This window comes from Bubalus bubalis, chromosome X (assembly GCF_019923935.1).
Source record: "Bubalus bubalis isolate 160015118507 breed Murrah chromosome X, NDDB_SH_1, whole genome shotgun sequence".
Taxonomy (NCBI): Eukaryota; Metazoa; Chordata; class Mammalia; order Artiodactyla; family Bovidae; genus Bubalus; species Bubalus bubalis.
The window spans coordinates 29,418,812-29,444,703 of record NC_059181.1 but is presented as its reverse complement, the minus strand read 5'-3'; the positions used below and the strand labels follow the sequence as shown (position 1 = coordinate 29,444,703).

General features: G+C 47.1%; 1 protein-coding gene and 1 pseudogene across 4 annotated transcripts in view; one reads left to right on the top strand and one right to left on the bottom strand.

Annotated features, from left to right (window-relative positions):
* Window positions 1-2,996: 2,996 nt before the first annotated feature.
* Window positions 2,997-25,892, bottom strand: part of LOC102409755 (melanoma-associated antigen B2) — a 41,437-nt gene continuing 18,541 nt past the window's right edge. For 2 of the 4 annotated variants that reach the window (XM_044937167.2, XM_044937168.2), the window contains one exon: window positions 2,997-4,687. In XM_044937167.2, the coding sequence (XP_044793102.2) occupies window positions 3,343-4,687 (1,345 nt within the window). In that variant the 3' untranslated portion in view covers window positions 2,997-3,342. Of the gene's footprint in view, window positions 4,688-7,280; window positions 7,334-25,892 lie in introns of those variants that run through there. The other 2 variants (XM_045164575.1, XM_006040683.4) reach the window with 2 other exon arrangements.
* LOC123465414 lies at window positions 6,605-13,708 on the top strand (annotated as a pseudogene).

Here is a 25,892-nt window from a genome sequence, read left to right as displayed (position 1 = left end):
ACGAAGATCTCACCTCCCTTAGGCCTGATATAGGGCTTCCCTGATGGCTCAGCAGGAAAGGATCCGCCTGTGATACAGGAGCTGCAGGAGACGCAGACTCAGTCTCTGGGTCAGGAAGATGCCCTGGAGGAGGAAATGGCAACCCAGCCTAGAATTCTTCCTTGGAATATCCCATGGACAAAGGAGCCTGGCGGCCTACAGTCCATGGAGTCACAAGAGAGTCAGACATGACTTAGCAATTCAAGAAGAAGAAGAAGAAGGCCTGGTATAAAGAAGTGAGGGAGAGCCTTGCCTGACAGTCTTCCCCTGAGCTTTCTAGAACTGACATCAAAGGGGAGGGCATGACTCTCCTTTGCTCCCTCCATTCAGGGATGAGTAGGCCCCTCAGTCTCCACTCGGGCTTCACAATCTGACTTCTGGTGGGGCCTGGGGAATCCCCTCCTTCTTGACCTGAGGCCTATCTCCTCATAGTAAGACCGATACCTCCCTGTGAGCCTGGAGGAGGAAATAAGAGTGGCCTTATCTAGCCACCCCTACCCATAGTCTCACAAGAATGAAAGCTGTGGCAAGCTCCTTGGGAATGACAGATGGTTCCTCTCAGGGGCCCAAATCAGGGTCCCAGATTTGACTCTCAGCCAAGCCCAAGACTCCCCCTTCTGTTGACATGGGAACACCACCATCTGAGCAAACCCTAACTTTCCTGCTACTCCTCCCTCAGAGCTGAAGGGTCCCTTGGCCTGGTAAATCTGCCTGAGGCCTTCTAGGCTGAGAGTAGGGAACATACTGTGTGGCCATCCTGGTATTTGTGTTCCCACGTTCTTTGCTGTCCTCACCGTCTTGGAAAGAACCTGGAAATATTCCCCAACTGGAAACATTCCCTGACTTGCCTTAAAGCTTCTCCACCCAGGCCACTAGTTTCCTGATCCCTGAGGAAGAAGAGGAGTTTGCCTCACAGGCCCACCACAGACCATGGTCTTCTGAGGTTAACAGGAGTGGAAGGAATATGTTCTGCCCCCACTGTGTTTGAGGTGAGGGGTCTTTTCAAGAATTCAGGGTCTTTACCTTGACTTCTGGCACAACGTGGAAATCATCCTTCTGCTGAGCTTCTGCTGCTCCCTTTGATCAGGATGAGGTTCCTTACCTCCATGTGATCCTCTGGGAGGAAGTGAGTAGGACTCACCATGTCACCAGGCCTAAGTGGCACAGTGAAGGGAGTTTGACAAGCCTGAAGAATAAGTGAGGCTATGCTAAGGCTTATAGGCTAAGCCCACCAGTTCTGAATTCCTCTGTGTCTGAGATCAGAAGGGAGTGCTGTCCCAGTGACCACCATCCCCCATATTCTTGGGTCTTGCTCTCCTCAATCCTCCTACCTAGGGCCCTCATCTTGCTTTCTGTGTCTTGGATTAAAGGCCTTTGGGGGAAATTCCACGTCTCTACAAACTCCTGAGCTATGTTTGCTCTACAGTGCTACAGAGAATGGGTCCCTGTCCCAGGAGTGATGAGAGATGGAGAAGCTCTAGTCTAAGGCGGGAGTCCCAGGACAGGTGGCAGTCCTTTAGGGAGAAAAAAGTAGATCAATCTATCTCATCAGCCAGGTGAAGATTCTCATGTCATTTCTGTTCTGATAGGTTTACTTTCCACAGGGAAAAGACTGTAAGGATGCTCTTCAGAGGTTATCTAACATGGCCAACGTACATGCTTGTAACTGTCCCTGAATATTGTTTCTTTCACTTATCTATGAGTAATGAATAAGGGATACATATATTTGGTTAAGTACATCTGGTATTCTTACTGCTCTGACTACACATTTCGATCCAGTAGCTTGAGCATGAGGGCATTCTTTTCTATCACCTAGGACAAATTTTGGAGTACTGAGAAAAGCACTGAAATAAAAGATACAGGGTGGAGACTTTCCTGCTGGTCCAATGGCTAGGACTCCAGGCTCCCAATGCAGGGGGCCCAGGTTCGATCCCTGGTCAGGGAACTAGACCACACGTGCAGCAACTAAGATCCAGCACAGCCAAATAAATATAATAAATAAATAAGGAAAAGGAAATGTCAAATGTTAAAAGGACTTGTTGAATAAAAAAGACAAGGGTATGTCTCAGGTTGGGAGGACAACAGTATGAGTCCTAAAGTAGTGTAGCTGCTACTGCTGAGTCGCTTCAGTCATGTCTGACTCTGTGCGACCCCACAGACGGCAGCCCACCACGCTCCCCTGTCCCTGGGATTCTCCAGGCAACAACACTGGAGTGGGTAAAGTAGTGTAGAGCAGGAGTCTATTGCCAGCTGTCATTTACCAGCCTCATGTATTTCAGCACAAAACCAAACCCTAACTCTATGAGCCTTGGGCTCTCCCCTGTGAAGTAAGTTTGATAAGCCCTTTCTTGTCAGATTGGTGGAATGTAAGTATTTATGGAAAGCTTCTATCACGTCACCTGTTCTATTGAGAAATTCAGAGCAACAGCAGTTATTACTATGATTATCTTGACCTCAGATGTTACATCAGCTGGATTTTTTTTTTCAATCTATCAGATGTCAGGAACTATGCAGTGTTCCAAGTCGGGAAAATAGAGACCCAACCTCCCAAATCAGCCAAAATTCCGCTTAGGAATGAAACCAAAGTAATAGGTTCTCTCCAACCCCTCTTTACCCTGCTTCTTTCTTGTTCTTCCTGAAGTAGAGAGTATCTCAGCCTCTTCCATAGAATGACAGCATCTCTAAGAAACTATACTGAGTGGACAGAGGCCATGACTTTTTTTGACTAAACATCACCAGTACAAGCATGAAGACTTCTTAAGAGCCGATTCTCAATGTTTGTGTAAAAGAAGAGCCACGAATAAATCATTTGCTATAATTTATATTCTCAAACATTCTCGAAAACCATAAACCATAAGCAGAGGCAAGTATGTGTCTTTTACATTAACAAAAAGGGAGACTAAGCAGAGAGTAAAGCCAGCCAAAATCTGAAGAAATTTCAGCTCTCTCCCTAACAATGTATCAATGTTCTGAGCCTCTATTAGTGTGGTGTCTTTCACATTTCTAAGGACACTCTCATCCTAAAGTGATGTTATTCTCATCCTGGATCACAAAAGTGATGTGAGGATTTCCAATATTTATTGGAGAAAACAAAATTCTGACTCCTAAATTTGACAAACAGCAAAGTGTGTGTGACCCATGTTATTCATATACTTATATCATGACTCTAAATGACCTTTCTGTTGAAAAGTTTTAACAACTGAAAATTGGGGGAAATAAAGACAACAAGTTATTGATGCATATCAGGAACACAGGTTGACCGGCTTCTCTAGCCACAAAGTGAACAACGGGCTTCAGATCACACTAGGGGCGAGATGAGCGGCTGGACTCGGCCCTGGGGTGCGCAGTGGCCAAAGCAGAAGGGCCAGCGCTGGCTGAGGCAGCAGTGCCAGGCCTGGCCGAAACAGAACGGCCAGCAGCGGCTGAAGCAGCAGTGCCAGGCCTGGTTGAGGCAGAACTGCCAGCAGCGGCTGAGGCAGCAGTGCCAGGCCTGGTTGAGGCAGAACTGCCAGCAGCGGCTGAGGCAGCAGTGCCAGGCCTGGTTGAGGCAGAAGTGCCAGCCCTGGCTGCACCTCTGGCTCCGGTGCTCTCTACTTCCTCTCTCCAAGCCTCTTCATATTGCGGCTGCAAGGCAGGACGGACCGAATCCTTGACCTTGGCCAAAAACTGCAGGACTTTTGTCTTGCTAGTTTCTGTGAGCGCTTTAGGACCGCACAGGAACTCATAGCGAGGGGGATCGCTGCCGGGCACCTGCCGGTACTCCAGGTACTTTTCCCGCACCAGATCTTCTGTGATTAGCTTCCTGGGCTCTCCAAAGATGAGGTGACTTCTTCCATCATAGATGCCCAGCATATTCAGGAACTTCCAGATCTTCTCCTCAGGGGCGTGGTTGCCATTCAGGTAGATGACACCCAGCAGAGGCATCAGAAGACCATTCTTCGGCAGCCCCCCGTCACCTCTCATAGACTCACTGTCGCTGAGATCTAGGTTGCTCACCAGGGTATAGCAGTGACTGTTGGGCCTGACTTCCTTCAGCACCAGGCCAAACACCATCTCCATACGCTCAGAGGCCCTCCTAAGGATCTCAGGGAATTGTTTCCTGTACCTTCTATTGATTTCCTGCAGCATTTCAGACCTCTCAATGAGCTCGCTCATCTTATACTTAAACAGCAGGTACTCCACCAATATCTGTGCCTTCCTGGTCAGAATATCTGTGTAAGAGCTCGCAGCAGCAGCTGAGGCTTGGGAGGAATTTTCACCTTTATGAACTTGGCCCTTGGCACCTACACCAGATCTATAGCGTGCTGCGCCATGCGCTGCAGATCTCGAGCGTGCTGCGCCACCACCACCAGATCTTTTGCGTATAGCACCTGCAGCAGCACTGGTGGTGCCTTGGGCTCCCGGAGGCCCCTTGGAGGTGCCAGCAGCAGACGAGCTTGACGGAGCGCTCTCTGAATCAGGAGGGGAGGAGGAGGTGGTCTCTTCTCCCCTAGATGTGGACGCCTGATCATGAAGACCCTGGGTCTCAGCTCGGGCCTGGCGACGTTTCTCACGAGCACGGTGCTTACTCTTCTGCCCACGGGGCATGATGGCTGTGGTCAGGGACCGCAGGCGGGAGTCTGGGCCAACAGACAGGAGATTGGGGCACCTGGAGGATGGAGAATGGGGTGACATGAGCACCTTAAAACAGGGAGACTCCACCTTGGCTTAATCAAAGGCCGCCTCTGCAGGTGTCCTTGAGGACACTGCCCTAGGAACCCACAAGCCTCCTGTTTTCCTGCTCAGCCTGTTCCCACAGAATCCCACAGAGGAAGAACAGAGGACTTACTTGTCCTCTGCGTCCTCTCAGCTCTGCTTTGGATTTACTCAGGTGACAGCAGGTACCAGCAGTGGGGTTTTCTAAGTTCTACTTCAGTATTATCACGTCAAGTCCTGGCGGAGCCTTGGCACCCTTCCCTCTGCTACTCTGATGTAGACACTTTAGACCACCCCATGATCCCGAGATAAGTGAAGGGATGCCTCATACCACCTCCCTGCCAGGAGATAGATGACCAGTGCTGAGAGCTCATTAGGGTCTTTTCTATCCTGAGTTCACTGGGATCATCATTCAAGGTCCTTACCTTGGCTCCATAAAAAGTTGGGCACCATTATCCATTTGTGGACTGGTGTCTGCACCTTCAGACTAGACATTTTCCCTCCCATAGACTTCATATAGAACAGTAAAGAAGGGGCTCAGCCTCACAGCCCTTCCCTGAGATTTCCTGGGCTGAAATCCGAGGGTTGAGATGGATGCACTCAGCCTCACAGCCCTTCCCTGAGATTTCCTGGGCTGAAATCCGAGGGTTGGGATGGATGCACTGAGTCCTCACTCAGGTTCATCAATTGAGCTCCCAGTAGAGAAGCTCAGAGAAGGCAATGGCACCCCACTCCAGTACTCTTTCCTGGAAAATCCCATGGATTGAGGAGCCTGGTAGGCTGCAGTCCATGGGGTCGCTAATAGTTGGAAACGACTGAGCAACTTCACTTTCACTTTTCCCTTTCATGCACTGGAGAAGGAAATGGCAACCCACTCCAGTGTTCTTGATTGGAGGATCCCCGGGGCGGGAGAGCCTGGGGGCTGACGTCTATGGGGTCACACAGAGTCGGACAGGAATGAAGTGACTTAGCAGTAGCAGTAGAGAAACTCAACTTTTTCCTGTAGTGATGACTGCTTGATAGTAAAAGCCAATCGCTCTGTGTCCCAAAAGCAGGAAGTGAAGATGACCATATCTTACCAAACACAGACTCCTGAGAACAAAATCTGGTGCAGGCAGGTTGATGTCCCTGTGGACCCTCACAAAATCCCAATTCAAGGTCTAAAATATTTTTTTGCTTCTGGTTTCTCCTATACGTCTTTTCGAAAATAATTTTTTTACAATATTAATTCAAAATAGTGTACCAGTTTCTGCCACACATCAATATGAATCAGCCATAGGTATATCTTATGTCTCCTCCATCTTGAAACTCTCTCCCACGTCACACCCCTCTTAAGATATCACAGAGCGCTGGCTTTGAGCTCCCTGGTTATAAAACTACTTCCCACTGGTTATCTATATTCCATATGGTAATGTGCACGTTTTCAATGTTAATCTGCCCCTCCCTCTCCTTCCCCCACTGTGTCCACGAGTCTGTTCTCTATGTCAGCATCTCCTGGCTGCCCTGCAAATAGGTTCATCAGTACCATCTTTCTGGATTCCATATATATGCATTAATATAGGATATTGGCTTTCCTCTTTATGACTTAATTCACTCTGCTTACAAGAACTAGAAATAAAACTACCACATGAACCAACAATCCCACTAGTGGGCGTATACCCTGAGGAAATGGTGATGGAAAAAGACACTTGTACTCTTCACTGCAGCACTATTTTCAATAGCCAGGACACAGAAGCAACCAAGCTCTACATTTAACTCATGAAAGGGTCTAAGGTTTCTCCCTCTGCTGACTACTCCTTTCAGACCAAGACCCTTACTTCCCCATTAGCCTGCAGTGGGGACAGATATGTATTCTTGAGGTCTCCCAGGGATGACGACAGGGAGATGTGGTCCAATTGACGTGGTGTGGAACATCCACAGCCTCCAAGGTTCTCACCATCCACCAGGACACCTGAAACCCTCCCTTGTCAACCTGAGACTGCCCCCACTGACCTGGTCTCTCACTTCCCTGAGATGTCCCAGGAAGTGTCATGTCAAAACGCCTGATTCTCCCAGTCCTCAAAATAGGACTGGCGCCTTATGTGACTCCATTTCTTATGGGAGCAGCCTCCATCCTCACTCAGCGTCACAGCCATTAATACTGGGGACTAGGTCCCTTTGTTGAGCTGGGTTTATTCCATTACAGCAAGGCTCTCACTTCCCCCAAACCACCTCCAGTGGACACCAGGGGGCACCACAGTTGGCCAGCTCTACCCGGGGCTTCCTAGAGCCTAGTACAGGGGAGCCGTTAAGTGTGGCCCCCTTGGCAGTGTCGAAGTCTGCTCATCAGCCCTCAGGGCTTTCATCTAGGTCCTACAGCTCTTCAGGGGGTAGAATCCAGGCCTACCCCCACAGACCAATGCCTTAGCCTGAGACACTCTAGACCATATTCAGCCGATAGCTCTGAGGGACTCATAAGAGCCATATCACAGGGGTGGGATGTGGATGGGTCACTTTTATTACTGGGAGGGTTGGGAAAGTCCCTTCACCTCCATTCAGGTCCTCACCTTGGTTCCGGACGAGTCCTGAACACTAAGTCTCCGCCATACGGTCGCCGCGGCTACCGGTCGATCCGCTGGCTTTCAAAGCGGAAGTGCAGGGGAGATGCGTAAGGTCCTACGTGGGGTCTCCCAGGGATGACAGCAGGGGCAGCGTGCTACGGGAACACCAGGAGCTCAATATTCATCCGTCCTTGGGTCCTCCTTGTGCAGTGTATCGGAGCCCAGGATGCCCCCTCCTATGAACCCGAGTCTTCCAGCTCCCAAACAGAGCCCTCGCCTTCCCAAGTCCCTTGTGGTGGGAGGCCAGCTCTGCTCTGAGCATCTCTGCTTGTCAGGTGGGTTGCCACTCTGTGAGCCTCCTTCGTTGGGGGAGAGATCCTCTCACTAGCACTGATGGTCCTCACCTTAAGTCCATTTATGGTCAAGACACCCCCATCTGCAGATCTGGCTTCTGATCTGGCTAGAGGAGACTCTGCCCTCCCTAAGATCACACAGGTTGAATGAGCAGACCACTCAGAAGTAGCTCCTGTGGGCTTCTCAGGGCTAAGAATTTACAGAATTCTGTTCGGCTCCCTCTGCAGGGGTCCCCGCTAACACTCAGCATCTCATGTGAAGTCCTCCTTGGATTCAGGTCCCTCCCTCTGAGAAACTGCAGCTGATTGTATTAGACAGAGGTCTCACCTCGCTAAGACTTTCTAGATTGAAATCAACTTGACATCTGTGCCCAGAGCTTCCTGGGGACCACAGCAGCAGTGATTTTCCAGGGCCTCCTTTTATACTGTGTGCTACTGTGAGTCCACTTTCAGGTCCTCACATTGACACCTGACAAATCCTGTAACTCTATTCTCTGTTTTATGAAGCTTCTTGTCTTACATCAAGGTCCTAGTCTCCTGAGAGCACCAAGTGGGAAGTCAGGATGATCCTCATGTGAGCCTAGTCCATCAGGGTCTCTGAGAATAGACAGTGGGGATGCAACTTGAGTCCTTCTGATTCCTCTTGCTTAGCATCCTCACTACATCTACCACAGCCTGGGACTGCTCCTTCTACTGAGCTAAGATTCCTCTTCTTAGTCTTTGGGTGACCACTATTATCAGGGTTGATTGTCTCCTTAGTCCTCCTTCCTGGAGGTTCCCATATCAGCTTCTGTCCCTCGATTAAAGTCTTCCTGGGGAATGCATATTCCTACAAACAGTGAGCAGTTACCCTCTAGCAAATCTTGGAGAAAACGGGTCTCAGTCCCAAAAGTGATGTAAGATTAGGAAAATGCAGCAGAAATTAAGGAACTCAGGACAGATGTTATGATGTCAAAGAGATAGAGGTGATATATTCCTGCTCTTCAGCCAGATTTAGGGTGTGTGCTTAATCGCTCAGTCATGTCCCACTCTCTGTGACCCCATGTACTATAGCCTGGCAGGCTCCTCTGTCCATGCAGAATCTCCAGGCAAGAATACTGAAGTGTGTTACATGCCCTCCACCAGGGATTGTGCCCAACCCAGAGATCGAATCCAGGTCTCCCGCATTGCAGGCGCATTCTGTACCATCTGAGTCACCAGATTTAGGGTAGTTCTAAAATATTTACTCTCGGCACCTTCCTGTTGGTCCAGTGGTTGTGCTCTCCCAGTACAGGGGTCCTAGGTTTGATCCCTCGTCAGGTAACTTTATCCCACATGCCACAACTAAAAATCTCCCATCCAACAACTAAGAGTTCTCGTGCCACAACTAAAATCTCACATTCCATAACTAAAGACCCTGCATGTGGCAACAAAGATTCCAAGTGTCACAACTAAGACCCAGAGCAGTCAAAAAATAAATAGAAATAACTACTTTTAATTAAAACAAATAAAATGTTTACTTTCTACATAGAAGGATAGCGCCAGATAATCCTGTAAGCCCTCGATCACTTGAGGGTGTCTGAATTTCCACATGCAGGTGATCATTTGCTAACTGAGCATTATCTCCTTCTCTCCTTTATTCACACCTCTTAATTATTTTGGTGTTTGTATTGCCTTGGCTATGTATTCCATCCCAGTGTTTTCGTCACAGTGTCCCTCTTTCTGTCACTCAAGATACATGTTGGAGTGCTAGAAGACAGTGAATTAACTGACTCATGAGCACCTCAGGCCGGGACAAGTGGAACGGTACATGCTCTGGACCAATTCAGACCAGCGCTCTAGTCCCAGCTCTGTCTCTTATCGGTTGTGAGGACTTGGGTCCATCCCCAAAATCGGGGAGCCTCAGGTGAAGTGGCTTTTGTAGAGCTAGTGGCATGAAGCTAAAGCACCTGGCACAGTGCCTGGACCACACTGAGACTTTACACAATATCTGTTTTTACTATGAGTATGATTATTTTCATCCTGGAGGATACCACCGACCCTGAGGAATCTTTTAAATCCAGGAGATGTCAGAGAATCTGTGGCATTCTCGGACATGAAACACCAAATCAGTCCAAAATGCTGTTTAGAAAGAATCTTTCATTTCCACTACTAAATCATATTTTGAGTCTGGGTGTAGTTTTTTAGCTGAATGAAATTCAAATAATCTAGAATTTGGTTCTAAAGCTAACTCTTTCTTCCTTCCAAGCTGCTCTTTCATTTAAACAACTCCTAGAGAGTTGCCTAGTGGCCCAGTAGCTAAGTAGCTAAGAATCTGTGCTCCAAATGCAGGCGGCCTGGGTTCCACCCCTGATCAGGGAACTAGACCCCACACACCACAAGTAATAGTTCACATGCCACAACTAAAGATCCTATATACCAGAACTAAAACATTCCTCATCCTGGAACTAAAGAACTCTCAGGGTGCAAGGAACATCAAGGATCCTGGATTCCGAAGATAAGACCAAGCACAGCCAAATAAATAAGTAACTAAATAAAATAAGCCCCTACCTTCATCAATTTCACCATCACCTAAAATATACTCATCTCATACACTTTGTGGAATTATCAACACAGCCAAAACCGCTGAATGGAATGCTCTTTCAATAAAATGAGCTCTGTTTCCACGACTCACAGCAAACAGTGTCAGCCCACTAGCTTCTGAGTTTTCGGTTTCATTCTACTACTACTTTTATTTCACAGAACCTCCTTGGAGATCATGTGCATGAAACATCTAGGTTGTGCACTGTGTTCACGGGCACTGGGGCAGGAGCACAGGGCACATTCCATCCCCACCCCGGGGGGGATTTCTGTCTGGTCTACTCATGTTGCTGTTTAGTCACTCGGTCATGTCTGACCCTTTTCTACCCCATGGACTGAACAGATTGCTCTGTCCATGGGATTCTCCAGGCAAAAATACTGGATTGGGTAGCCATTTCCTCCTCCAGGGGATCTTCCTGATCCAGGGAATGAACCCACATGTCCTGCATTGGCAGGTGGATTCTTGACCACTGAGCGGCCTGGGAAGCCTGATAATTGAAAAGTAATTGTTCAGGGTAGTTTTCCATTCCAGGCTTAAGTCTCTCAACTTTGAGACCCACCATCTGAGGGTCTGGCCTCAATTTAGTGTTTCCACAGCCTCCCCGGTGGGCTCAACATGTAGCCTAACTTAAAATTACCTCCCATGGACATTTACTGTCCTAAAGTCTCCAAGTGCCTTGCCTCAGTGTATTTACACTAGACTCCTCATGAGGAAGCCCTCAATCCCCTCACCTCCTTACACCTCATTTTTATTGGGCCCCTAGATCTTTGTTCACAAGCTACTTTATATGAATTGTTCTCTTAGACTCTAGAATTCTATGGGAAATGGTTCGGTTTATTTTTCTTAGCATCCCCAATACTACTCAGAAGCCTCCAAAGAACAGATGCTAAATTGATATTTGAAGAATTACAGTGAAAGTGTGCAAGAAGTAAAGTTTACTGGGTTTTCACTTCTCCCACATTCTTAAATAAGCTAAGCCAATCCAGGTATATACACTTCAGTTTTACAAAGAAAGACTAAAAGGAAGAAAACAAACCAAGAAGTGAATACCTCTCAAGATTTTTTTTTCTGTATCTGATAATCACACAGACTTCACTGTGGAATAATTTCCATTTTTGCAAAAAATCCATATTCCAATATCATGTTTTCTTGTTCTGAATGACAAGAAATGATTCAAGGATTTCAGTCTGTGCTATGTAATATGAAAATTCTTATTTTTCAACTTGATAATCTACAGTACAAGGGGGAGCTGTGCCATTAGTATACTTAGACTCTGAAGCTAAACACATCTTTAATTAAAAGGAACAACATTTAAAAACAGAAAAAAGAAAAACCTCTAATTTTTGCATATTGTATAGGATCACAAATACATTACATGCTGTGTTTCCATGAAACACCTTGGCCCTCTGCTAGTTGGAAGACTGCTTGCTTTCTTGAAATGCAATGTGAAGTATCTGCTCAGACTTCACTAGGGGTGGGAGGAGCTTTGGACATGCTCTGGAAATTGCACTGGCCCTGGCACCGTAGGAGCCCTGGCTGCAGCTCTGGCTCTCTCTTCTTCAGCTCTCAAAGCCTCTTCATACCAGGATGCGAAGGCACTGCACTTGGTATCATTGACATTAGCCCCAAACTCCCACATTCTTTTATATATCTCTATCTATCATGGAAGCACTCCATATTAGTTTACAAAGATCATGCTCATTATTTTTTATAGCTGTATAGTACTCCACTCTGTGGATATATATATATATATCATGTTCCTTCAGTTAACATGTTCATGGATATGTAACTATTTTCATATGGTTGTGGATGTCTCTTCAGGGTTCCTTTCTGAAAACTAATTACTGGCTCAAATGTAAAAGCATATTTAGTTTTCTGATAATACCAAGTTGTGTTTAGGCTCTAATCTTATTCTTTGACATGTTGCTGTCAAAGAATGAGATTAGTACATTGTCTAATACTATATACAAAAATAAACTGAAAATGGATTAGAGACCTAAATATGAGTGGAAACTATAAAACTCTTAGAAGGCACTATGAGTGGGACATTCTTTGATATAATTCATAATAATATTTTTTTTGATCTGTCTCCTAAAGCTAGGAAGATAAAAGCAAAAATAAATAAATGAGATGTATTTAAAGGTAAAAACTTGCACAGAAAAGGAAACCATCAGCAAAATGAAAAGACAACCTACTATATGGAAAAAAATATTTGCCAATAATATAACCAATAAGGGGTTAATATCCAAAATATATGAACAGCTTATATAACTCAACAGTTTAAAAAAAGATTAAAAAAAATGGGCAGAAGACTTAAATACACATTTTTCCAAAGAAGACATACAAATGGCCAAGAGGCACATGAAAAGATGTTCAACATCCTTAATCATCATATGAATGCAAATTTAAACCACAATGAGGTATTATCTTATACCTATCAGAAGGGCTATGATCCAAAAGGAACAGAAGTAACAAATGTTGGTGAGCATGTGGACATGATCTATACACTGTTGGTGGGAATGTCAATTGGTGCAGCCACCATGGATAACAGTAAGGAGGGCCCTCAAAATCTAAAAAGAGAACTACCAAATGACCCAGCAATCCCACTCCTGGGTATGTATCTGGAAAAAAAAAAAAAAAAAAGAACCCACTAATTTGCATGGTCTCCCTCAGGTACTCGATGCTTGTCTGAGTCTAAGGGTTTCCACTGCTCGTCTCCCCTTCCCCTCCGGCCTCATCTACTCTCTTCCAGTGACCCCACCCCAGTCCAACTTCCCTGTTTATTAAGAAGGCACCTGTGACTGGCAGAGCCAGTGTGAGATGAAGAGGTAGTCCTTCCCAGCCACCAGATAATCAGGAGTTTTGGCCGGACTTTCACACACTGATAGTGAGGAGTCAGACAAAAAGCACAGACTGTGGCGCTGAAATGGATTAATAAGGAACTTAGTGATGTGGCCAGGGACCCTCCAGCACAATATTCTACAGGTCCAGTTGGGGATGATACATTTCATTGGGAAACCACAATTACGAAAAAGAATGGCAGCCCATATTGAGGCAGTGTATTCTCTGCGACAATTCATTTCCCTAAAGACTACCCGTTCACGCTACCTAAGGGTGCATTTGCAACAGAATTTATCATCCGGACATGAACACTAATGGCAGCACTAGGTTCGCTACTCTAAGATCACTGTGGTCTCTTGCTTTCATGATTTCTACAGTTCTGGTATCCATTTGTTCCCTGCTATGTGTTCCGAACCCCAATGACCCTCTCCCCAGTGCCAGAGGTTGCATAGATCTATAAAACAGACAGAGAGAAGTACAACAGAATTTTTCAGGAATGGACTCAGAAGTATGCCATGTAATGCTAACTTAAAGTCAGAATAACCTGCATTAAAGCTTGAATAAACTTTAAATTACTGTTTAAAATGAAAACAAAATTCACTAATTCAAAAATTCCATGCACTCCAATGTTCATAGCAGCATTACTGACATTTGCCAAGGTACAAAAGTAATCTATATGTATACAACCTACACACACACACACACACACACACGTGTGTGCACGCATAATGGAATATTACTCAGTCATTAAAAAGAATGAACTTTTGCAATCTTTCAACAGCATGTATGGAGTTGGAGGGTATTATGCTATTAATTAGTAAATAGTTGGATGGTATTAATGAAATAAGTGAGATAGAGGAAGACAAATGCTGTATGATACTACTGACATGGAGAATTTAAAAAATAAAAGACTAGGGGAATGAAGCAGACTCACAGATATAGAGAACAAGCTAGTGGTTACCAGTGGGGAGTGGCAAGCAGGAGGTGAAGGACAGGGACAGAAGACTAAGAGGTGCAAACTAATATGTACACAATAAGCAACAAGGATATATTGTACAACAAAGGGGATATAGCCAGTATTTTATAATAACTGTAAATGGAACATAACCTTTAAAAACTGTGAAGCACTTTGTTATTCATCTGTAATTTATAAAATATTGTACATCAACTATGAAAATGAAGTGAAAGTATTAGTTGCTCAGTCTTGTCCAACTCTTTTTGACCACATAGACTGTAGCATACCAGGCTCCTTTGTCCATGGAATTCTCCAGGCCAGAATACTGGAGTGGGTAACCATTCCCTTCTTCAGGGCATCTTCCTGACCCAGGGATTGAACCCAGGTCTCCTGCCTTTCATGCAGATTCTTTGCCATCTGAGCCACCAGGGAAGCCCACATCAACTATACCTCACTTCAAAAAAATCAATTCTCCCAGGAACTTTCACATATACAATACAGTATTATTAACTATGGGGTTCTCTGGTGGCTCAGCAGTAAAGAATCTTCCTGTTGATGCAGGAGATGAGGGTTTGATTCCTGTTTCGGGAAGATCCCCTGGAGAAGGACATGGCAACTGAATCCAGTATGCTTGCAAGGAAAATTCCATAGACAGAGGAGGCTGGCAAGCTACAATCCACGGGGTTGCAGAGTAGGAAACCACTTGGCGACTTAACAACAGCAATGATTTACTAGTCACCATGCTGTACATTATATCTCCAGGACTTCTTTATTTTGTACATTAAAGTTGTGAAAGTTTATGCCGTTTGGCCACTTATACGCATTTCATCCATCCTCCAACCCCCACTGGCGGCAACCACTAATCTATTCTCTGTGAGTTCATTTTTCAAAAATCTTCACATATAAGTGAGATTATATAGTATTTGTCTTTGTCTGACTTATTTCACTTAGCATAATGCCCTCAAGGTGCAACTGTGTTACTGCAAAGGGCCAGATTTCCTTTTTTTCTTTTATTGGCTAAAGAACATCTGAGTGAGGATGAGTGTGTGTGTGTGTGTGTCTATGTGACAGTATCTTTATCCATTCATCCATTAATGGGCAGTTATATTGTTTTCATAATTTGGTTATGGTAAATAATGTTTCAACGAACATGGGGGGTGCAGATATCTTTTCCAGGTGTTGGCTTCATTTCTTTCAGCTAAATTTCCAGGAGTAGACTTGCCAGATCACATGGTAGTTCTATTTTCAATTTTTTTATGAGCATCTATACTATTTTCCATAGTGGCTGCATCAATTTACATTTTCATAAACCCACATTTTCTTTAATAATTTAAGTATATCCTAAATGCAAAAGTTATAATGCTTCTAAATTTAAAAGGTATACATCTTTGAAATTTAGGAATGAGAGACTGAATACAGTAAGCTAGACCCATAACTGAACCACTTTAAATTTTTTTCCTCTTCTTATCCTATCTTAGTGTGGGGTTTTTCACATGACCAAGGATACCCCTATTCCAATGCCATGTAATCTTGCTCTGGATCACACAGATGATTTAAAATTTTTCAGTTTGTATTTCAGAAAGCAAAATTCTTATTTCTAAATCTGGTAAACAGCAATAAGTGTGTGACCCCGTGTCATTCATAAGCTTATGATCTGAATCTAAATAAACTTAGTACTGAAAAGAAAATCACTTGAAAATTACCGCCTCACCCCCCGCAAGAAAAGGGTAAGTCGAAAAGTTATTGACGCATATCAGGAACACAGGTTGACAGGCTTTTCTGATCACAAAGTGAAGAACAGATTCAGACCACACTAGAGGTGAGATGAGTGGCTGGATGCGGCCATGGACTGGGCACTGGCCACAGAAGGGCCATCACTGCCCGAGGTAGAAGTGCCAGCCCTGGCTGCAGCTCTGGCTCCAGTGCTCTCTACGTCCTCTCTCCAAGTCGCCTCATAATGGGGGCAGGAATGCAGTGGGGACAGTATAGTTGACCTTGGCCAAAAACTCCAGGGCTTCTACCTTGCTGGTTTCCATAGTGGCTCTCAGACCCCACAGGAGTGCTCTCGTATCCCCCCATAGCGAGGGGTTTGCGGCCAGGCAGGGGGATTGTGACCAGGCAGTGTCAAGAGAAATGAACTGACAATATGTCAGCCTCAGACTGGGAGGAGTGAAACATTATGGCCTCTAGAGCAATTCAGACCAGGCTCTACACTCAGTTCTGTCACTTTATCAGCCTGGAGAATAGAAATTCTTTGTCTGCTAAGTGAATTTGATAAGCCTTGTCTTACAGAAGTATCAGAACATATGTAGCTTGTGTAAAGCACCTGGCACTGCAGCTGGCAATGTTTAGGTCTTATGATGCTTATTTTCATACCAGAAGAAAATCTATGGGAATTTCTACCTTCATCTATGGGAATTTTTCTTTACCCAGGAGAAACTAGAGACTATGTAGTCTTCTAAACAAAGAAAGCTAAGTCAATCAAACTGCTGCTTAGCAAGAAACTGTAGGGCTTCCCTGGTGGCTCAGTGGTAAAGAATCTACCTGACAACCAGATGTCAGTTCAATCCCTGGGTTGTGAAGATCCCCTGGAGAAGGGATTGGCAATCCACTCCAGTATTCTTGCCTGGAAAGTTCCATGGACAGAGGAGCCTGCCAGGCTACTGTCCATGGGGCCACAATGAGTCAGACACGACTTAGCAACTAAACAAGTAATCCTAAGTAAATTTACTCTATCAGAGAATATGTTATTGAATTTAGAGGCAAGTGTTTTACCAGGATGCAATGCAAAACCTTATAGAACTTGTGTCAAGGACCAGTAATTCCCCTGCCTCCCAAAGCCCTCCCGACATAACACCCCGATTTTCATGTATTTCACCACCACTAAAATCTAGCCCCGCTCAGGAGGTCTACTAGATTACACTCGAGATACCCTCATGTTTGGAGTGTGCTGGGGCTCCTTCTGTTCAGGGCCCAGAGTGCCAGCACAGTGACGTCTCAACATCCCATCACAAAGGAGACAGTAATATGCATCAAACACCTGGTTTGTGGACTGTGTTCACCTGCACTGGGGCAGGAGCACTGGATACCTTCTGTTCTTTCCCCCAGGTGGAGATTCCCTCTGGTTGACTCACAATCTCAGGGTAACTGTTCAGGGAAGCTTCGCATTTCAGTCTCAGCCTCCCAACTTTGAGGGCCACCATCTGGGGATCTGGGCCCGGCTCACCATTATCACAGGTTCATCCAGCCCACCACGCAGCCAACTTAAAATGACCTCCCACGAAGGAACAGGAAGACAGAGAAGATGCATATTATGATTAGCTTTCCAGCCCCACCTTAGCCTCTCACAACTTAAAAGGTTGGGAGTGTTGGTCGAACGCAGTGAAATAGTTGCCTCAGACCTGACTAGGGGCTGGAGGGACTGCTAGACGTGACTTTGGAGCACACACTGGCCTTGGCAGGACTATAAACCCTGACTGCAGCTCGGGCTCTCTCGTCATCCTCTCTCAGAGCCTTTTCATAATCGGGTGGGAAGGCACTGGGGATGTTACCATTGACCTTGGCCAAAATACCAAACCTCAAAGTTTTGGTTTAAGAGAATCAAGGCTGAGAATTTATACCTCACTGCTCTCATCCCAACTCCCTCCCCAGCATCCTCCCTGCTTTTTGTCACTTGTCTTAGATCATCACACCACCTTCCTTATGGAATCACTGCTCATATACTCAAGACATCTACAGGCAGGTACAGGGACTCCTTTATCTTTGCATCACCCCCACCAGCACAGAACCTTCTGAAGAGCAGATGCTCAAGTAAAGATGGGAATAAAGGAGCCACCAAGCAAGGAATGTAGTTTCTCATTGTTTTTATCGGCATTCTTGAATAAGCTAACAACATCTAAATATATCGCCAAGGGTACTACTGAATGTTATAGAGAGAGAGACAAAGGTGAATAACATAAATCAAAACTTGACTATAGCTTACTTGATTTTCATCTGTTTTAAAACTACAACATTCTTTCACATTTCCAAGAAAATTACTATTCCAAAGCTATGTTATCATGTTCTGGATCTCAAAAGAGGAAGGATTTTCTGAATTACACTACACAGTACCAAAACTCTTACTCTTAGATCTGACAGACAACAACAAATCTGTGATCCATGTCATTTGTAAATTTGGATTCTGAATCTAAACAAACATTCTAGGAAATGAAACAACATTTGAAAGGTAATAGTGTAAAACAGGAACACAAAGAAGATACGTATTGACATTTCCAGCCCTACTTTAGCCTCTCACTTCTTAAAAGGTTGGCAGTATTGGTCAAAGAAAGTGAAGCTGCCGCCTGAGAACTCACTGGGCACTGGACGGATCTCTGGGTGGGACCCTGGAGCAGGCAGTGGCCCTGGCAGCACCACGAGACCTAACTAGAGATCTGCCTCGGGATCTCTTCTCTTCTCCCAAAGCTACAGCATAATGCAACGGGAAAGCACTGGGGATGGTACTCTTGATCTTGGCCAAAAACTCCAGCACCTTCATCTTTCTGGTTTCAGCGTAGGCTCTTGAGCCCCACAGGAACTCATAGCTCAGGGGATCGCTGTCGGGAATCTGATGATACACCAGGTAATTCTGCTGCACCCACTCTTCCGTGATGAGCTTCCTGGGATCCCCAAAGATTACATGCTGCTTTCCATCATAGATGCCCAGAACATTCAGGAACTCCCAGACATCAGCCTCAGAGGCGCGGTTGCCATTCAGGTAGATCACATTCAGCAGAGGCATCAGAAGCCCATTCTTCAGCACCTCACAGCTGCTGCTCAGCACCTCATCACTGATGAGGCCTATCTTGCTGACCAGGGTATAGGAGTAACCATTCGGCTTGCCTTCCTTCAATTCAAGACCAAATGACAGCTCCATGCATTTAGCTGCTCTCCTGAGGATCTCGGGGAAGCGTGTCTTGTACCTTTTGTGAAAAAGCTTCCGCATATCTAGCCTCCTAATGGGCTCTTTCATCTTACACTTATCAAGCAGGAAATTGACCAACACTCCTGCCTTCTCCGTCAGAGGATCTAGAGGAGTGGTCTTAGCAGAGGTTGAGGCCCGGGAGGAATTTTCACGTTCCTCAACTTGGCCCCTGCCACGTGCTTTAGATCTTGGGTGTGAAGCCCCTGCAACAGGAGAGCTAGTGGCTGCAGCTCCCTGAGGCTTCTGGCCTGCACCGGCAGGGGGGGAGCCCGGGGGCGTACCCCCAGAAGTAGGGGTGGGGGTGGCAGCAGCCAGAGCATTCCCGAGATCCTTGGCCTCCATGCGTGCCTGGCGGCGTTTCTCACGTCCACGGCGCTTGCTCTTCTGCCCCCGAGGCATGACTATCAGCAGGCACAGCGGGCAGGGAAGCAGGCAGGAAGTAGGTGATGCTGGAACCTGGAGAAGGGAAGATTAGTGGATGAGCTCCTTCAGCATGGAGGGAATGAGGCTGCTCTGCCCGTTTCCTTGAGAGCCCTACTCCAGGAACCGCTGGCCTCTTGTTCTTGGTCAGCCCATCCCCTGAGAACCCTGTGTAAGAAGTGAGCACGTGCCAGCCTCAGGCCACAGCCTGCCTGTGGCTGCCTCCAGTTGACAGAAGATCCTGGGACCGGGGCCCTTTCTGGGTCCCTTCGTTCACACACACAACTGTCACATCAGCTCTTAGTGGGGTCGGGACCCCTGCCATGTGCCGCTTGAAAGGTGACACCTCAAAGCTCCCTGGGACCCATGAGAAGGAGCCGAGTCGTGGACACAGTAGGGGTGGATGGCACTGGCAGTTCTGGGGGCCTGCTCTGTCCTGAACTCGGTTCTCCACCATTCAGGGTCCTCATCTTGTCAACACCAAGGGTTTGGGCCCCTCCCTCCTGCCTCTGGTGCTGCCTCTTCAGGTGAAGAACCTCATCTCCCTTAGAAATGACACAAAGAAATGAGGGGCCTCAGCAGAGGATCAGGCAAGACTCTAGTGTTCATTTGATTAGCTGGAAGGGGGAGCGTGCTACCTTCAGTCCTCATTCGCAGTCCCCACTTTGACTCCTGGGAGGATCTGGGAGCTCCTTTCTCTCCTGGCTTGAGGACCTTTCTTCACAGTAAGGCCAACAGCTCCCTGAGATCGAATGGGGAAAGCCAGGGTGGCCTTACCTGGCCCTACCGCCCATGGTCTCTGTGGCCAGAAGAGCTGCAGCAGGAGTTTGAGGCCCTGTAATGGGTGCTACTCATGCAAGGTCCCCAGATTTTACTCAGGGCAGAGTCTAAGATTCCTTCCTCTGCTGACCCATTAGACTAAGGTGCTCACTTCCCTGTTAGCTGTGAGTGAGGCACACTTCTGCCGGCCATGTATGCCTGGGGGCACCAAGGAGTGACAGTGCGAGGAATTCTGGGAGTTTCCCACAGTCCTCAGCATCTTCTCTGTGAGTCCTGGCAAATGTTAGAAATTCTCCCTCTGCTGACCTGAGCATGCTGAGGTTCCCAAGGTGAAAGAAAGTGTGAGCCACCTCTCGGCATCCCTGTCCCTGACCTCCCTGGGATGGCAGCAGGGGCTGGACTCTGTGGGACTTCACTGTTCTGTCATCACTGGCCCCTTTAGTCCGCACTTGGATGTGATTTATGTTCCTCCCTTAGTCCACCCTGAGTTTTCTGGCCTCAGATCAAGGCCCACATCTCCCTGAGTTCCTGGGGCTGAAAGTGAGGGGTGACATCTGGCAATCTCTGCCTGAGGTGCCCCAGGGCAGACAGGGACTGGGACTTTGCAGGCCCCCACTGCTTTGGGTAGGTGCTCATCTAAGTCATCTCTCTGGGTCCTTATCATGACTCTGTGACTCCTGGCAAGACCAGGAAATCTCTGTCTCGACTTGAGATCTCTCCCCTCCTACTAAGGCCCCCATCTCCCTGAGACCCACTAGAAAGCAGTGACATTTTCCCGATCTCTAGCTACAGCTGTGTGTGGACTCCTGATGCGGACAGTCAGGAAGAGATTCTGCACTGCCCTCTGTTGTCGCGGGGTAGCTGGATGGTCCCTCAATTCTTAGGTCCTCTTCTGGGCTCCTGGTACTAGCTGCAAATGCTCCAGTGGCGGACCTGAACCCATACCCCCATCATCGAGGTTCCTCACCTCCCTGCGAGGCTCTGGGCAGAAGCAAGTGGGGGTCCTCTGGTCCCCATGCCTGGGTCTCCCAGGTCTGAGAGGAGTGATGCGACTATGTGGTTCACTTCCTTCTGGGTGGGGTTCTGGCATGTTCATTCAGTGTTACCACTGTCACTCCCTTTAGGAACCGGTCTTCCTCCCTATGTTGAATGAGGCCTCACCCATCAGAGTCAAACCTGAATGTCCCTGATACCATCCTTGGAGAAAATGAGAGGGCATCTCTGCCTGAGAGCTCTAACCCGGCTTCCCAGGGTGACGGCAGAGGCGGCACTCTGTGTGGGCTCCTCTGTTCTGGGGGAGTCAGTTGTCTCCTTCCTCACATAGAATTGGTGCTTCAACATCTCTCATGGCCTAGGACTCCTCGTTTTCTCCTAACCTGGGCAGGCAGACCTGAAACCAGGCCCTCATCTCCCTCGGACCCCACAGGCAAAATCAGGGGCACCAGAACTGGCCAGCTCTTCCCTGGGACCCCCAGGGCTGACAGCTGAGGCGGCATCAGATGTGGCTCTCTCTACCGTGTATGGATCTTCCCCTCGACTCTGCATCCTTCCTGGGACTCTGCCTTCTGCAGACCTGAGCCCAAGACCCTGTGAAAGGTCTTCACCTTTCCCAAGAGGACCCAAGCTGACAGAGTGAGCCACATTCCGCCAAAAATGATTTGGGGCTATGCTGCTAACCACAAGGGCAGCACTCTCGACCCCCACCCCCTGCCCCAGTTCTGGAGTCAGGGGCTCCCTCAGTCCTCACTCAGGATTCTGGCCTCCAGTTTGGGTAGGGTTTGGGGTCTTCCCTCTGCTGACCCGAGTCTGCATGCCCCAGAGCAAAGCTCTCACCTCCCTGAGTGGCTAGAGGAGATGCTGGGGGCTCCATATCCAGCTACCTTGTTTGGGGATGCCCAGACCTGAGAACAGGGCTGCTCCTTAGTGCAGCAATCTGCTTGGATGCCAGGCCTGCTGACTAGCACTGAAGGTCCCAGCTTCACTCCTTCTAAGGCTGAGACTCCTCCCTATGCCTCATGGGGTTACCTTATCTATCATTCTATGTCTTTATTTATTTACCTTTCAAACCCATTGCTTTTTATTATGTAACTGGTAGTTACATCTTAACCTTTCTCACCTCTTTCTCTTCTCCCCCACACCCCTAAACCTAACCCCCATCAACCACCTGTTTTTTCTCTCTTGCTTCTATAATTGTTTCTGTTTTTCAGATTCCTCACAGAAGTGAAATCATATAGTATTTCATTTTCTCTGACTCATTTCACTTAACATACATAATACCCTCTAGGTCCATATCCTTTTATATAAAGGCCTTTCTCTACCTGAACGCCCCTTATCCCCAAACCCCGCCAGCCCCCGCACACCATGCAAAAATGACGGGTTCTCTCAGCCTGAATTACACTATGGTAATTTGGACCCCTATGGTAGGGGTCCAAACCTTCTTATTCTAATGATCTAATGATCAGATCTAATGATCTGAGCGGGAGGGGATGTAATAATAACAGAAATAAAGTAAACAATGTAATGAGCTTGAAGCATCCTGAAACCATCCCTTTAGCCTACCCACTCTACCCTCATGCCACCCCACCCTCCTTTGTCCACCGCATCACACCCCATCCCACACTGCACCCCACCCCATGCAAAAATTGTCTTCCAAGAAACCGATCCCCCAGTGCCAAAAAGATTGGGGGCCACTACTGTGTGGCACTGCAGCATTGGTTGCAGGAATGACTTCTGTGCAGCCACCACTTTGGAAGGAGATAGCCCTGTGAGCGCTGAAAGCCCCATCTTTTCACCTGTTGAGGGCAAATACCACTTCCAACGCATAAAGAATCCATCCTCTTTCAACAAAGCAGCCCGAGCCGCCACCGACCCTCCACGTGGCAACAAGATGGATCCTCGGCCCGCAACTCGGGACAGGGCATGTTACACTGTAGATTGCAGGGGTGGGATGCGGTTGGGTCACTTTTCTTACAGGGAGGGGTTGGGAAATTCACTTCAGCTACATTCAGGTCCTCACCTTGGCTCCGGACGAGTCCAGTACACAATCTCCGCTGAACAGACGCTGCAGCTACCAGTCGCGCTCCTCGCCTCGAAAGCGGAAAAGAGGAGTCCTGCATACGTTCGTACGTGGGGTCTCCTAGGGGCGGGGCAGGGGCAGGGGGCAGGGGCGGGGTGCTACAGAAACCCGGTAGCTCAATATTCATCCGTCCCTGGGTCCTCCTTGTGCAGTGTTATCAGAGCCCAGGACACCTCCTTCTACGAACTCGAGTTCTCCAGCTCCCAAACGAAGCCCTCGCCTTCCCAAGTCCCTAGTGTTGGGAGTCAGGGTGCTGCTCTGAGCATCTCTGCTTGTCAGGAGGGGGCGCCACTCAGTGAGCCTCCCTCGTAGGGGGAGAGACCCTCTCACTAGCACTGATGGTCCTCACCTTAAGTCCGGTTATGGTCAAGATGCCCCCCTCTGCAGATCTGGGGTCCGATTCTGCTAGAGGAGGCCCTGTCCTCCCTAAGATCACACAGGTTGAATGAGGGGACCACTCAGAAGTAGCTCTTCTGGGTCTCTCAGGGCTAAGAATTTACAGAAATGTGTTTGGCTCCCTTTCCAGGGGTCCTGTCTAACACTCAGCATCGCATGTGACGTCCTCCTTGGGTTCAGGTCCGTCCCTCTGCGAAACAGGCTGATCCTATTAGACAAAGGCCTCACCTCGCTGAGACTTTCCAGACTGAAATCAACCTGACATCTGTGCCCAGCGCTTCCTGGGGACCACAGCATCAGTGATTTTCCAGGGCCTCCTTGTATAGTGTGTGCTACCATGAGTTCACTTTCAGGTCCTCACATTGACTCAAGACGAATCCTGTAACTCCACTCTCTGGTTTATGAAGCTGCTTGTCCTACGTCAAGGTCCTAGTCTCCTGAGAATTCCAAGTGGGAAGTCAGGGTGATCCTCATGTGATTGTAGTCCATTAGGGCCTCTGAGAACAGACAGTGGGGATGCAACTCTAGTCCTTTCGGATTCCTTTTGCTCAACATACTACATCTACTACAACCTGGGTCTCTGCCTTCTACTCATCTAACATTCCACTTCTTAGTCTTTGGATGACCACTATATTCAGTGATGATTGTCTCCTCAGCCCTCCTTCATGGAGGTTCCCATATCAGCATCTGTCACTTGATTAAAGGCTTCTTGGGAAATGCATATTCCTACAGACATTGAACAGTTAACCTCTAGCAAATTTGGAGAAAACAGGTCTTGGTCCCAAAAGTAATCTAAGATTAGGAACATGCAGTAGAAATCAAGGAACTCGGGAAAGATGTTATGCTGTCAGAGAAAAGGAGCTGATATATTCCTTCTCTTCAGCCAGATTAGGGTGTCTGCTTATTTGCTCAGTCATATCTGACACTTCACAACACCATGGACTGCAGCCTGCCAGGCTCCTGTGTCCATGGGGATTCCCCAGGCAAGAATACTGGAGTGGGTTGCCCTCCTCCAGGGGATCTCCCCAACCCAGTGATTGAACTCAGGTCTCCCGCATTGCAGGCAGATTCTTTACCATCTGAGCCACCAGATTTAGGGTAGTTTAAAAATCTTTACTTTCAGTACCCTCCTGCTGTTGGTTGAGTGGTTAAGACTCTGTGCTCCCAATGCAGGGGGCCTGGGTTCAATCCCTGGTCAGGTAATTGGATCCCACATGTCACAACCAAGAGTTCATGTGCCACAACTAAAAATCTCACATGCCACAACTAAAGAGCCTGCAGACATGGCAGCTAATTCCAAAGCAATTGTTCAGGGTAGTTTTCCATTCCAGGCTTAAGTCTCTCAACTTTGAGACCCGCCATCTGAGGGTCTGACCCCTATTCAGTGTTTCCACAGCCTCCCTGGTGGGCTCGCCCTGTAGCCTAACTTAAAACTACCTTCCACTGCCGGACTTTTATTGTCCTAAAGTCTCCAAGTGCCTTGCCTCAGTGTATTCACACTAGACTTTTCATGAGGAAGCCCTCAATCCCCTCACCTCCTTACACCTCATTTTTATTGGGCCCCTAGATCTCAGTTCACCAGCTACTTTATATGAATGCTGCTCTTAGACTCTAGAATTTATGGGGTTGAGTTTATATTTCTTAGCATCCCCAAAACCACCCAGAAGCCTTCCAAAGAGCAGATGCTAAATTGATATCTGAACAATTACAGTGCAAGTGTGCAAGAAAGCAATTTACTGGGATTTCACTTCTCCCACATTCTGAAATAACTGAAGCCAATCCAGGTAAATAAACTTCAATAGTACAAAGAAAGACTAAAACAAATGAAGAAGTGAATACTTCTTAAGATTTTTTTCTGTATCTGATAATCACACAGACTTCACTGTGGAAAAATTTCCATTTTCACAAAAGAATCCATATTGCAATATCATGTTATCTTGTTCCGAATGACAAGAAATGATTCAAGGATTTCAGTCTGTGCTATGTAATACGAAATTTCTGATTTTTCAACTTGATAATCTGTAGTACATGTGGGAGCTGTGCCATTAGTACGCTTGGACTCTGAAGCTAAACACAACTTTAATTAAAGGGAACAACATTTAAAAACAGAGAAAAGAAAAACCTCAAATTTGTGAATATTGTATAGGAACACAGATACCTTATATGCTGAATTTCCATGAGCCCCACCATGGCCCTCCGCTAGTGGGAAGACTGCCTGCTTTCTTGAAATGCAATGTGAAGTATCTGCTCAGACTTCACTAGGAGTAGGAGGAAATT